This window comes from Cotesia glomerata, linkage group LG3 (assembly GCF_020080835.1).
Source record: "Cotesia glomerata isolate CgM1 linkage group LG3, MPM_Cglom_v2.3, whole genome shotgun sequence".
In the NCBI taxonomy this organism is placed as follows: domain Eukaryota; kingdom Metazoa; phylum Arthropoda; class Insecta; order Hymenoptera; family Braconidae; genus Cotesia; species Cotesia glomerata.
This window is the reverse complement of record NC_058160.1, coordinates 19820477-19836007: the sequence shown is the minus strand read 5'-3', so window position 1 is coordinate 19836007 and position 15531 is coordinate 19820477. Positions and strand designations below refer to the sequence as shown.

The following is a 15531-nucleotide window of genomic DNA, read 5'->3' as shown; positions in this document are numbered from 1 at the left end:
CTGTTTCTCTTTGGTACATACACTGCTAAAAGTTTCCTTTTGATGTTTGATGTATGTACATTGAAATACATTACTTGAGCTGGTTGAGGTGCATGTACTGGTGCGACTTGGATTCGACTGTAAATAAGCCTATAAAATATTAAATTGAATGGACGGTGGCGCTACTATTTTTAGGTTGTAGAAAATATGCGAAACTCTGGGCAAGTTAGAGAAAGGACATGAAGCTGATTGTTCGTATAATGTCGTGTATTCCCGCGGATGTTCGTGCACAGCGGTCAGAGACACAAGAGTACGAGAGACAAGAAAAACAGTGGGGTTGAGCGTAAATACCTAGAGTAAGTGAGATAATATGACACAAATGTTTCAGCTAAAGAGAGAAAAGTTAATAGGACTGGAATAAAGTAGAATAGAGTAAGTGAGAAGGGAGTAGAGAGAAAAGTGGTGGAAAAGAGAGAGATACTTAGTTGGTACGGCATTGAACGTTCAGGCATGTCTCGAACTCCTGCCATGTCCGTTGGTGCTGACTGATAGGAATATTGTGTAGTATGTTCTGTTCTCAGTTTTATCATCTTCTCAACTTGTCTGCAGGTGTCAATAAGTTTATTTATTTATAATCTAATATTATTGTTTGCAATGCTCCAAGAGTTTATTGTCAGTGTTATTTGTTCTTGTAAGTGCTTTTTATTTAGTATCTAAATGGTTCACATTTGACAGTGAAAGAGTCTCCTTGAGAGACACTTGTGGAAACAAGATTACTCGAACGAGTTTTTCAAGTGACAGTGCGTGGATTTTGTAAAAAGTGTACGTATGTATATACTACATGTATATTTATCTTGTTATTTATTTTTTTAATACTCTAAAATATGATAAATTTAAATGATCTAGAATAGAGGTTAGTGATGTGAAGCTTTGGATATTATATACCAAGTGCAACGCTTCCATTTGAAATTGTTAAATAATAAAAATAAAATTAATTTAATAATAATTAACTATCAATGACAAAGATGTGTGGTGGTGTCATAATTTATTTATTAGTTTTAAATAAAAAAAATTAATATGGTTTTTATTTGTCATTAACTAAAATTACTCGTATGTTGCAGGTTGATAAAAACAAATGGAGGAGATATTCAGAATGAGTATAAAAGAAGAATTAACAATAATATAATTGATGGGAAATAATATAATAGGAGAATGCAGTGCATAAGTGTGGTGAAGTGAGTGGAATCTTGAATAAATTCACCGGGAAGTGATAAAGTGCACGATATAAAAATAATAAAAATAAAAATAAATAAAAGTGCAACACGGGAACCGAAAGTGCAGGAAGACTGAGCAAGTAAGACAAGTGTCCTCCGGGGTTTTTGCATCGGTGTGTTGGATCGTTTTGTGAGAGATCCGCACACGCTCTTTTATCTTTCTCTCTCTTTAATTCTTTCCCTTTCTAACTCATTCGCATTCTTTATATATTATCTACTCTGTGTATATCCCGGCAATGTTAATGGTGGAATTCCGCTCTAGAAGAATCTGAAGGCGGGGACTCTGACGTCACTCCGCTCATGATAATGAGGTATTCATGATGGCGGAGTAGTAAGAGTGTGTAGAGAGTATCCCTCTCAGTGATGTGTTGCTTCCTCCTCCTCATCTGGTCCTTGTCCTTTTCTTTCTCGACATATCTCTTATTTATCTATCCGTCTTCCGTGCCTTTTGCCTTTGCCTTTGCCTTTATAAAACTTAGTACAACCCGTCGTAAGAAAGAGTATGTAATGTTATGTTATGTGATTGTGTATGTGAATGTTAATAAGACCGCGTGTACACGTGTTGTGTACACCAATGTATGGTTACAAATGTGCAAGTTAATCTCCCACCACCTTTACCTTTCTCTCTGTCTCACTCGTTAAATTCCGTATGTTTGTTGGAAAACCGGTTGATGATAGTGTTATTTTTTAGATTTATTTATTTATAAATATATATGTATATATATTTTTTTAATGGATTTAGAGTGCAGTAAAATATGCCAAGGAGACGAAATGGGGAAATACCGCTTCCGGAAGGGTGGGACGTTGCTCAAGATTTTGATGGAAAAGTATACTTCATTGATCATAATACCAGAAAAACTACTTGGATCGATCCCAGAGATAGGTAAATTTAATTATATTTATTTCATTATATTACATATGCCTATTTTTTCATTTCAGAATTATATTCACTAACATCACATAATAGTAATATCAATTAAATAATGCCAGTAGATATTTTTAATTTTCGGAACCGGCATTCGAAACTTGTGCAAGTAGATGTCAAATGAGTATCAAGATGATTCGACTGTATAATGTATATATCGTCTTCATTCCTTTGCTTACTATATTGTGTGTATGTAAGTGGCAATGTATCGTTGATTGCTATTGCACGCACACATGCTGCCAAGCGATTGTACGCCGCGCCCGCATTCCAAGCGCCAGGGCCGGTGTTTCGATTTCTCTGTGCCTATGGCATTAAAAATTGTTCATTTATATTATTTTTATCTATGTCTATCAACGTAAAAAATTTCATATGAGTAAGGATAAACTATTAAACTCACTAATTAAGAGTTTAATTGCTCACGAAACTTATATGTATTCTTGGACATATGTTTCTGAACTTGTCAAGCTCGAAAATACTGCTTGAAAATTGTTTCTATAAATCCACTAATCGTTCAAGTTTTACCAGATAAAATTATAATTATCTCATTTTTTTTTGCACAATATTTCTAACAAATAAGTTTTTCAACAGCTACAAAAAAAAATTGAATCAATTTTCTAAAAAATTGATTGAATAAATTTTCTTCACGCACATCAAAACTGTCAAAAAATCAGAATCGTGATTTTGTTTTTAAAAATACATAGTTGTATATCTTAAAACTATAGTATTCATTTTATTTCAAAATTTTGTTAAGTTAAAACCTTAGACTTTTCTGATTGCTGCAATGTATTTGGGTCATTCTGATGAATATTTTTTTAAACCGTGACTGGTATGGAATTAAAAAAAAAAAATGTATCCAAAATTTAAGCTCTTAATATTATCACTTCAAAATAATCATTTTTATTACTGACAGTATTACATTGTTAAAGAAATTCGACTCTACAAGAAAAAAAAAATTTTGTATTTTCGTTACCTAAGTAAATAAAAGTTATGTCTTCAGTACTTACACCCACAAGGGTTTTGTTTTTCGCACAATATTTTTCAAAATACGGCCGATATATGACATCCATTCATGCAAGTGAAAAAAATTGTGTACATTATTTGTTGAATAGGAACTAATGTGAATCTAGCTAAATGTAACTATTATATTGTTGTTTTTAATAAATTATGTATTGTAGATGATATTGACTTTCCGAAAAAGTAGTCATCATTTATAAATAAAGGGATATGAATTATTTTTTTTCACAGTCAGAGTGCGCACATCCGTGGAAATAATCTTTTTAATACTTTAAAGCTTATCAAAAATTAACCAATCGGTATATTTTCATATAACATGGATGAAATAGAATCAATTTTCCAATATTTTGTTAAAAAAGTATTATTTGATTGTAGAGAACTCTTTGATGCTTCGCATTATGAATCATAAAAAAAAAAATTCCGAAAACGGTTGACTCTAGAGGCCATCCCTAGAACTTCTCGCTATATTGGAGCTTAAAGTGTTCGAAAAATGTTGTATTGTTCTTCAAGCTCAATAATATAACTTTTATAAATTTAAGACTCTTCAAGCTCCAAAATTTACGAGTTATATACGAAAAAAACTTTTTTAAGAACAATCTGACGCAAAATTTCAGAATCATGTAAAGCACTTTTGAATTTTTTCGACAGTTAGGAAAAAAATAGGGAATGTTAAAAAAGTCTGAAAAATCCAAAATCGCATTTCTTTAGCGCCTATATGATAGTAAAAAAAATATTGGTAAATCCAATTGTGCATGCTTTAAGTGCCCATGTTTTACGTAAGTTGGTCAAAGTAAAGTTTAAATACATCCCAGTTTTCGCTAATAACCTCAATACTATTTTCAATTTTTTAAAATTTTATATCAAACATCGATAGAAAAAAAAATAATTATCTACTGTATACTACAAGAATAAATTGAAAAAATAATTTTAATAATAAGTCAATTTCAAATAAATAACAAAAAATTAATTTATTCAGAATTAAATTTTTAAGCTCGTTTAAATTTTCCCGCGGATAGTATTTTTTTCAACTATTTATGTGGCAAGAATTTTTTATTATTCATGCTAGACTCATGAATAATATCTAAATATCCTATCCAAAAAAGTACACCGAAAACAACTGATTGCGGTAGATTTTAAAGTTAAATTACTTTTCTTGTACGAAAAATACTGCAATTCCGTTCATCTTTTTTTTTTAAATCTTATTTAGCAATCCTGAGAGTAGATAAATACGCTTCATTACTCCTTTGAACCGATTTCATAAAAAAAAAAAAAAAACATTAATAACTATTTTCTAGAAAAGGATTTTGACAATATTCGTATATAAATGCTTTCATAAGTATATCACGCAAGAAAACTGGTGATTCTATTTGTCCTTTTTATTAGCTAAACCAATCATTAGTGCAGTTATTTACATTCCTTGAGGAACAGTAGAGCTTACTGTGATTAGTAAAAATACATGAATACAGACTTCTGTATATAGTAACATTTTTCTCATCAAAATTTTTACTTCTTGCCTCTACTATAAACCTAGAGTATAAGTAGGAAGATAATAACGACAAAAATAAGAGATTTTTCAATTTCAAAATAATTCAATAAATCTATTTCACTATGAAAAAATTCTGTTTTTAAATACAATTTTCTATGAAATAAGAAAGCATTGAAAAAACAGTTTTCTAGAATTTTGACATTTTACAAAGAGAGTGTTTATATGAGTTGAAATATTTTTTCCTCAAAAATATTCTTTAACTAAGATAATTTTCTTAAACCATAGAAGTTTTTCTTTAATATAATTTTCGAAATCACTTAGAAAACTTAAGTTTTCCGAAAAATTTTCTTGGTTTACGTAAACCTTTTATTCTGTCTATGATTAAAAAAAAAAAAAATTGCATTAAAATTTTTTATTGGCTCAAAGTTTTTACTGCAGACAATCAATTAATTCTAAAAGTATAAGGATTATTTTTATTGCAATTGACTGATTTTGTTTTTAATTTTACTCCAGAGCTTTTCTTATATAAGGTAAAAGCCCCAGCACCTGCTCATGTACCAGTACCTGCTCACTCCATGTATTTGTATACCTATATTCGTAAATATAGATATACAAATAGATGGAGTGAGCAGGTACTAGTACATGAGCGAGCAGCTACTGAGGCTCTTACTTTAAGCAGTATCAAGTTCTTGCATTTTAGTTTATATGTAGACATTATAAAAATGAAAGAAATATTAATTTTTAACTAAACTCTTCATTTCATAGATTTTTTTTTTCTGTAAAACTAAGAGTACTAGCCATTAGTTATTTGAAACTAAGATTTATCTGTTCTATATCTATAATACTTTTTCCCTATCGAATTTTTCGTATTTTGGAGTTGAAATTTTGCCATATTGCCAAGCCGTAATATAAAGTTAACTATAGGTAATCTTTTTCTTAAGTCTTAATACCTATCAATAATTTATTAACCTTTATGTTATGTTAATTAATGTGACAAAAATCTATGACTATTATTAAAAAGTTTCTACACATTGATTTAAATTTTAATTTTTGAATTACGATAAACCGCAAGAACTGTTCATCTGACGAATAAAATTTTTTATTGATTCGAACTGAAATTTTGAACTCGAAATGTTATTTTTGAATTATTTAGGAAAAAATTGGATTTTGTGCATTTTTTATAACGATATATATATAATGCTTACACTTAGATATAATTTAGTTTCTTAATTTAAAGTACAATGAATTCAAAAAATTATATTGAATATATTATTGGATTAAATAAGTGTTTAATTCAAAACCAATTCGGTTTCTATTGCAGATTTACGAAGCCTCAAACTTTTGCGGACTGCATAGGAAATGAATTACCCCTTGGATGGGAAGAAGCTTGCGACAAACATGTCGGTGCCTATTATATTAATCATGTCAATCGTAAGTATTCTTGTCTTATTATTACAACTATTTAAATTATTATCTTTACTTGCCTATTTTGTAGTTTACGTATACGATTTTTCTACGGTTATCAAAGTCCAATTCCATGCTAACTTATATTAAAAGTATCACAGATTAGCCAAGATGTTTATTTTTATACTTTCTTTTGTTTGAAACAATTTAGTTATTTTATTTTCTATACTTTGCAGAAACAACCCAGCTTGAAGATCCAAGACAAGAATGGAGAGCTATCCAAGAAGCTATGCTTCGAGAATATTTGCAAACTGCGCAAGATGTACTTGAGGTTAGTATTTCATTTTTTATTCCAGATTACTCCTTATCCGTAAATAAATCTAAACGTAAACTGTTCTGACAATATTAGGAACTCAGAAAAAAGTGATTAAAAATTAGCTACTTTCAAATATTATCTAACGTTTAGATATGACCATAATTCTAAAAAAAAAATGTAATTACTTAACACTGTAATATACCTTGCCAATTTTATGTTATGATGACGTTCTAAATCTTTGTAAAAAAACCGCACATGTTGAGTAATATCCAATCTAACATTTTTTTTTTATCACGCGCTCATCAAATATCAGCTTAGAAAATCTGAAAAATGGTTGACTCTACAGACCATCCCTGAAACTTTCCGCTAAATACAAGCTCAAAATGCTTATAAAATTTCTAACTACAAAGCTTTAAGCCCTTCGAGCTCAAAAATAGAGCAATAGCTCTATTACATATTCCGAGCTCATAAATCTAGTAGTTTTCCTGATAGAGCACAATTTTTGATACTTTCAACTGCGATAGCTCTACGACGAATCAAATAATTTCAATGTGGTTTGCGGCATTAAATGCTGTTTTTTTTACTTAATAAGATCTTGAAAAAAAGAGAATTATTGGAATTCTTAACAATTTAGTCCATACTATTCACAACTATCTATATACTAAGAGAAGGTTTACTTGAACCAAGAAAATTTTCAAAGGAGAAAGAAATAATTTTAGTCAAAATAAACATTTTCTAGAAAAAATTTTTAGAAAACTTATCCTCCAGGTAAGAAATTTTTTTTCTATATATGGGGTATTCCATGCCAAATCGACCACTTTTGAACTCGACCCCTTTAAATTTTGCTGAAACATTTCCATTCTTTTCTACCCTTTGAAAAACACTTTTGAGAATTTTTTCAAATTTTTAGCCAACCCAAAAAGTTATGAATTTTTCAAAAAAACGGCTTTTTTATTTTCAAATAGCCATAACTTTTTTAGGCATCGACTTTTGGGTACCTTTTTTTTTTTAAAAATTTTTGTTTTTAAATGAACTTTTTGAAAAAATATATCAGAAAATTAAATATCATCAATTCTTCAAAATAATCGGCTTTTTTTGACCAAAACCGTTATTTTTTGGAAGTTCGACAGTTTTTTTTTTTTTTTTCTCAAAAACTTCAATTAATATGACAACTTTTCCCGTCCATCTCGGAGTGGCTCGGATTTTTTAAATTTTTTATTCAATTGAAAAAAAATTGTCAAATTTTGAAAAATGGAAAAAAATTTTTTTTTTCTAAATTATTTCTATAATAAAATAAATGTAATTTAAATGTTTTGTGGTATAATATCCTTAATTTATAAGCTTATAAAACGATAGTAAATACTAAGCTTATTAATTAATATTGTTAATTTTTAATGATTTTACAAAAACAATATAATAATTTAATCATTAATGTTCTCTCTGGCGTTTCAATATTTTACAAATTCTATGTTCATTAGAGTTTGAGAATTTTTTTACATACAAACAACCATTTTTGTCGGGGATTACACAATGTAGTTGTTGAGTTCCTACAATTGGTTTCTGTTTTGTAAATCTGTCATTCAAGTCGTTCAATGCTGTATTATAGTCTTCTTCTGGAGAAAACTTGACTATGATATTTGGCAAGTTATCCGGATCAGAAGTCCATTCGTAAAGTCCTATAGGTGTTGTTATTTGTTTATCTACCGCAAGCTGGAGACTTGCTCTTGCTGCAAGTCGTTTGAGGATACCACCAATTCCATCACACGGACCTTTGCCATGGGCAGTTGCAACAAAATGCCATTCAGCAGAAATATCAAAAATCATCTTCATGGTAGTACAAATTAACAAAATTTTTAAAGTTTTTAAACTGTTGAGGAGCCCCATCAGAAAAGTAATAAATCTTGTTACAGCGTTCAGGAAGACTTTTCACATAATCAGTTATTATTTTGATGAAAACATGAACAGCAACAGCATCGTGATTATTACAGTCTGAAATAATCACTAAACTTCTGTGTTCAAGTTTGTCATTTACTTTATAATAAATAACTACCGGAAAAACTGTCGCCTGATCATTATTCCAGTGAAAACCAGATGCTGCATTTTGTACTACGAACGCATAATTCTCTGCAAAATCACAAATAATGACATATTCATTTGGTTTTAGTGTTTCCTTTAATGTTTTTAAAAACTTAGCTTGTTCTTTTGCAATGAATGAGTGAGCTAGAAGAACTTTCAATTCACTACAAAGGTTTTCAATAAATTCTTCTGGCAGGCTGTATAAAAGTTTCTAAACTGCACCTTGGTTTTGATACCCAACGCTTGTACGTGACATTCTCGATTTCCTGATTCTCAAAACATGTCAGTAAAATGTTACTCAACTCATCTACCCCTGGACACTTGTTACATCCACCCAAATAACATTTTCTGTTGGAGTCTCACATATTATCATGTCCAAGCAATCATTATAGTGTTTCAACGACTTTTCTGTATTCCTCGTTAAAGAATGAACATTTGCACCTGAAATAAAAGTGATTGAGTAAACTGAAAATCTAGGCACGTATGATTATTAATAAATTGGATAATTACCAAGCATCATCAACTTAAAGTTTTGATGGATAGTACATACACAGATAGTATGCGTTCCACTTGCTCCTGCTAACACACAATGTTTCGGCCGTAACGAAGCAAATTTCGAAAATCCAACTTTCTCTGCAGGGTTTATTTCACGGAAACATTGGTAAAGTTCTTTAAATTAGACAGAACAAGCCGTTTTTGGACGTGTACCCGATTACCATCATCATTTCGAACTGAAACAAAGTCTTTCATGCCGGGCATCAAAGCACTATACTCATCATCGTTGTAAAAATTCGCAATTTTCAATAATATTTGATCAGTAATTGTCGTCCCTATAAAAAAATGTTAAGTGAATCAATCTTCAGATGTATTAGAGCCATTGATTTTACGCTATACCTACCTAATTTTGTTTCAGGTGTTGAAAGTATACCTTTTTCTTCAACCAACTTTTTTGCTACTCTTGATAAATGTCTTGATGTATTCATAGTTTTACAAATACGTCTTTCACCCCATTTTTCAGGTAACAAGGTTAAGATTTGTATCTTTAAAGACTTTTCTGTTTCTTTATCATTGAATTTATCGTGCAGCTTTTCAATTAATGAACGAAAATTTTCACCATCCTCATCAATTGATCCTTCGTCAGCAGTTGAGAGCAAAATTTTTTTCAAGCTGTCAGACGTCTGATTTATTTTATTACTCAAAAATTGATAATCATTCAATTTTTTTGAAGGAATTGGCGATTGATTTAATAGTCGCAATGCATCGTTTATACTGGCAATTGAGTTGCAGCACCAACTTGGGATGCCGAGCTTGATTATGAATCTTTGGGTTCACTATTAAACGACAAGGAACCTTAAAAAACAATGAATCGTATAGCTGCTAAAAATGCATTCAAGTAATGTATAAATAATTTAAAAAACCTTACGGAATGATGAGGACAACGGGAGATCTGTGGCAGTTGTGTTACTATCACTGTCAGCAATTCATCACTGTTCTCATTGTTATCACTAGAATCATCTTCATGATCACTTGCATCAACGGTAGTATCATTACTAGTATTTGTTTGTTCCTTTACCAATTTTAAAGCTTTGTTTCGACACGAACTGCATAATAAATAATTATCACTTAATCCCAACGTGACTTTCATGATGTCAGTCGCTGGACGTAAACTTTTTTAAAATGTGATTCTAAATCAAATGGATTACAACAACGATCGAAAAATATTTTTGATGCCATTATGTCTCGATGAAATTATTCCAATCACTGTAGATGAGTAGAAGTAAGATAATTATCTTTTTCAAACAAGGTCAAATCAACTATAACAATAATTCTCTTATTTAAAAATGGAATGACAAATCTCTCACTACATCACACAAAAAGTTAACAGGTTATGTTTGGATATGAGCGTGACAGCCTTACTTATGAATCGAAACATACTAGCGTATAGTTTTTAGTATACTGACTATAGATAAGTCCATAATTGTCATACCCTAGATTATCGATATTACTGATATGTTCAAATTTGAATCTTAGTATTTACTATCGTTTTATAAGCTTATAAATTAAGGATATTATACCACAAAACATTTAAATTACATTTATTTTATTATAGAAATAACTTAGAAAAAAAAAATTTTTTTCCATTTTTCAAAATTTGACAATTTTTTTTCAATTGAATAAAAAAAATTAAAAAAAAATCCGAGCCACTCCGAGATGGACGGGAAAAGTTGTCATATTAATTGAAGTTTTTTTTGAGAAAAAAAAAAAAAAAAAAAAACCGTCGACCTTCCAAAAAAAAACGGTTTTGGTCAAAAAGCCGATTATTTTGAAGAATTGATGATATTTAATTTTCTGATATATTTTTTCAAAAAGTTCATTTAAAAACAAAAATTTTTTTAAAAAAAAAGGTCCCCAAAAGTAGATGCCTAAAAAAGTTATGGCTATTTGAAAATAAAAAAGCCGTTTTTTTGAAAAATTCATAACTTTTTTTGGGTTGGCCAAAAAAATTTGAAAAAATTCTGAAAAGTGTTTTTCAAAGGGTAGAAAAGAATGGAAATGTTTCAGCAAAATTTAAAGGGGTCGAGTTCAAAAGTGGTCGATTTGGCATGGAATACCCCATATGTATAACGAGAATATGTTCATTAGGGTACTTCATTTGAAACGACTATTTTTTCTACCCATACTGAGAAATATTGTTCTAACCATCGAAAAAATAGTACTTTCCAAATTTGAGTTCTTAATTTTTATGCCAAGTACTTCTTCTTTTAAATTTAATTTGTTCGATATAAAAAGCATGTATTTCAAGTCACATTGTTTTTTCGAATTTTTTCTTTTGAAAATATTAAGAGAACAGTTCATCTCATAAAAAAAATGAAAATAAACAATTAGTATATATTCAATTTTCAACGAAATTGGTTTCATATTCATATCGCTTAAATGATCAGTTTCAAAGATATAAGCTATTGAATAATCTCAAATAATAAAAAAAATCGTAACTTATCGAGCTAAATGTATTATAACTTCATCTAGACGCCTGTTAAACGATTTATTATATTATCATATTAAATTCACACATATTATTAGTATGCTATTCGATAAGAGACATTTTGAAAAGTATAAGGAAGAGAAAGAAAGGCAAAATGAAATACTTCAAAAATTCGTAAATCAAAATGAAAATTTTATTTCCCTGAAACCTTCTGGAATGTTGGAAAAAAGATTTTTACAACCGTATAACTTGAGATACATACTTTTTAAATGGAAAAAATAAAAATATGATAAAACAAATACTAAGCATTAAAATTGAGGGCTCATATTTTAGAGTAATTATTTTTTCGGTGTTCAAACGAAGCGGCCTAATCTACATATATACATATATAGTTCATTTTACAACACATTTAGTTAGTCTGTGTTTAAATAGTGAACAAGCATGATGATTGAGCAAAGGCGAACAAGCTTGCCCTAGAGATTGGAATTGAACTGAAATAAACGGAAATTGTACCTACTACAGTTTACATAGAAGTAGTAAGCATTTGTAAATTTTTTTCACTATAGATAGAACTAGGTTCCGTCCAACATGGAAACCAGTTAAATCTCGTTTTTTCCGTGTATGAAGGAATTTTACGATATCTCACCCCCACAGGGGGTTGCAGGGGTGGCTATTAACAATGAAAATTTTTCATTTTGAAGCCACACCTCCTACCGACTTCAAATTTGGTACGAATCTTCTGTAAGTGATGTCAAAATAATTTATGAACGAATTTTACGATATTTCACACCCACAGGGGGTTGCGGGGGTGGGTGTTAACAATAAAAATTTAAAATTTCTGAGCTGTAGCTCTTATAAGCTCCAAATTTGGTAAGAATCTTCTGTATGTGATGTGAAAATGATCCAAGAGCGGATTTTATGACAACCTACTCCCAATATGGATTGCGGAGGTGAGTGTTATTGATGAAAATTTTAAATTTCCAAGCTATAGCTTCTATAAGCTCCAAATTTGGTAAGAATCTTCTGTATGTGATGTGAAAATGATCTAAGAGCGGATTTTATGACGACCTACTCCCAATATGGATTGCGGAGGTGAGTGTTATCGATGAAAATTTTAAATTTCCAAGCTATAGCTCCTATAAGTTCCAAATTTAGTAAGAATCTGCAATATGTGAGGTAGAAATCATCTAAGAGCGGATTTTATGACAACCTAATCCCAATGTGGATTGTGGGGGTGGGTGTTAACAATGAAAGTTTTAAATTTCCAAGCTATAGGTCCTACATGCTCCAAATTTGGTAGCCGTCTTCTATATGTGATTTAGAAATAATCAAAAATGATCTTATGATATGTAAAAAGTATAAAATAAAGTTAGTAAATTTCTAATACAAGCAACGTCAATATTTACAAAGTAAAATGGTAAATTTTAAACGCAACGCTAAAAATCTAACTGTAATTATTGACTTGCTTGGACTGGTAAAATGTACACGGAAAGAACAATAACCTACTGTACATCCTCGTATAGTATACTCCGTGGTATTTGTAGTGAAAAAAAATTTCAAACTATAGTCAATATCCTTCAAAGTATACTAAATTATTTTTGGACTGTACTCAGTGGTCTCCGATTTAATCGATTAATTTTTCTGGTTATATCGCGTAAAACTTCACGGGATATAATCTGAAAAATTATTTCGTGTAAATTAAATTATACTTGGTTGAAATTTGGATTATGCCCACGGTGACTCCGCCATTGTTTTTTCTAGGGCCTGCGCGTAAAGTGCTGTTTATAATTTGTGAGTTATAGTCAATCAGCATATTGGTTATTAATTAAAATATAATTAGTGAATTATATGAGTGTGTGACTATTTATATATTTTGATATGTAAAAATATTTTTTTCTTAGCCTAACATTTTTAAGTTCGAAAAGTCTAAGAAATGAAAAAACAATTTTTTAACCCTAATTTATCGGAAGAATTGTGCTTTAATGCTCCTTAAATGTTTTTAATATATGTAATAATTATTTAAAACAATATTTGACTAACCTAATATTTAAAATACATAATAGATATGATAATGCTAAGTGCGCAGGCGCTAGAAAAAAAATTGGCGGAGTCACCGTGGGCATAATCCAAATTTCAATAGAGTATACTTTAATTTACACGAAATAATTTTTCAGATTATATCTCGTGAAGTTTTACGCGATATAAACAGAAAAATTAATCGATTAAATCGGACACCACTGAGTACAGTCCAAAAATAATTTAGTATACTTTGAAGGATATTGACTATAGTCTGAAATTTTTTTTTCACTACAAATACCACGGAGTATACTATACGAGGATGTACAGTGGGTTATTGTTCTTTCCGTGTATATTTTAAAAGTATAATTTTTACTGTTTCAAATGTTAAATTCTCCTAGAGTGAGACCCCCTTCTCTTTTATCTAAGTTCCCCTTCTCCTCATAATATGGACTCTATATTGAAATGACAATTTTTACTGTTTGAAACTGTAATTTTTTAAGGTGAAAGAGTCGTTATTTACTATAGTGACAGCTACCAATCACTTATTTTAGATATTAAATTATAAATTGTGGCTTTTATACTTTCTACATTAAGTTCTGTAATATTTATATTTTTGCCAACCCGATGTCTGCTTTACTGTTTGAAACTATAAAAATTAACCGGAATCCGAGTGAATATTACAGTTTACTTTTTACCGTGTAAAATTTTAATTTCCAAACTGTAACTTCTACAGACTCCAAATTTGGTAGAAATCTTCTATATGTGATGTAGAAATAATCTAAGCAGATTTTACGACGAACCACCCCTCAGAAAGATTGCGGGGGTGGGTTAACAATAAAAAAATTAGAAAAACGGTTGACCCTGAAGGCCATCCCTGCAACTTCCCGCTAATTCCATACTTAGGCGCTTAAAATTGCACCAATAACGTTTTTGAGCTCTTCGAGCTTAAAAAATCAATTTATGGGTTATTTTGAGCTCTCCGAGCTCAAAGAGATTGCTTTCCTATGCTTTTGAGCTCTTCGAGCTCAAAAGTCTGATAGAGATTTGATAAGACACTATTTTTTGAATTTTTAAACCGCAATAACTTTTGAATGAATAAACCGATTTTCACGCGGTTGGCAGCATTCGACGCAGTTTTTCAAGCCTCACAAAGAATCTTAAATTTTGAATTGATCGCGCTAGGAATTTCGGAGTTATTCCGAAAAAACACTTTTTTTCGGTTTTCTTTCGTTCACGATATCTCTCGAACGAATCAACCGATTTTGACCGGACTGGTGGCGATCGACGTGGTTTTTTGAGGTTAAGAGCTGATTAGTTTTTGGAATTGAACCTTTAAGCCGTTTAAAAGTTATTCCAAAAAAACCACATTTGAAAAAAATTTTTTTTTTAGTTTTTTGAAGATTTCTCAAAATCTATTGATCTGAATCGGTCCAAATTATACTCAAAATCTAAGTTTGGTCAAGCCCTTTCGAATGACACCAACCGCGATGAAATCGGTCAAGCCGTTCAAAAGTTATAAGCGGTTCACATACTTTCACACACACACACACACACACACACACACACACACACACACACACACACACACACACACACACACACATACATACATACACACACCGTGACAACCTCGCGGGAGTAGTCAGGGAAGCTTCCTATGACCTTCAAACGTCGAGATCTGATGAAAACTCGATTTTTGCAAAACGGGATGAAAACAATAACTTCCCGATTTTTGAAAATCTTCGATTTTCTTAGCGGGAAGTTGAAAATTAGTAAAACGGTTCACACTAAAGGCCATCCCTGCAACTTCCCGCTAATTCCATACCTGGGCGCTTAAAATTGTACTTATGATGTTTTTGAGATTTTTGAGCTCAAAATATAATTTATATGATATTTTGAGCTCGCTGAGCTCGAAGATATAGTATTTCTATGCATTTGAGCTCTTCGAGCTCAAAAGTCTGATAGAAGTTTCATAGAACACTGTTTTTGGAATTTTCAAACCGCAATAACTTTTGAATGGATCAACCGATTTCCACTCGGTTGGCAGCATTCGAC

The 15531-nt window shown here is 30.6% G+C and overlaps 1 protein-coding gene and 1 long non-coding RNA gene across 4 annotated transcripts in view; one reads left to right on the top strand and one right to left on the bottom strand.

The window, feature by feature from the left end:
* The first annotated feature begins 312 nt into the window (after window positions 1–312).
* Window positions 313–15531, top strand: part of LOC123260947 (protein kibra) — a 34333-nt gene continuing 19114 nt past the window's right edge. The window contains exons 1-5 of one of the 3 annotated variants that reach the window (XM_044722343.1): window positions 313–801; window positions 1101–1333; window positions 1996–2136; window positions 6000–6109; window positions 6319–6413. In XM_044722343.1, the coding sequence (XP_044578278.1) occupies window positions 2009–2136; window positions 6000–6109; window positions 6319–6413 (333 nt within the window). In that variant the 5' untranslated portion in view covers window positions 313–801; window positions 1101–1333; window positions 1996–2008. Of the gene's footprint in view, window positions 802–1100; window positions 1565–1589; window positions 1754–1995; window positions 2137–5999; window positions 6110–6318; window positions 6414–15531 lie in introns of those variants that run through there. The other 2 variants (XM_044722342.1, XM_044722344.1) reach the window with 2 other exon arrangements.
* On the bottom strand, window positions 8676–9740 carry LOC123260949. The gene is made up of 3 exons (XR_006508578.1): window positions 9373–9740; window positions 8985–9304; window positions 8676–8915 (listed from the first exon to the last, which is right to left on the bottom strand). It is a non-coding gene; the product is annotated as an uncharacterized LOC123260949 (long non-coding RNA).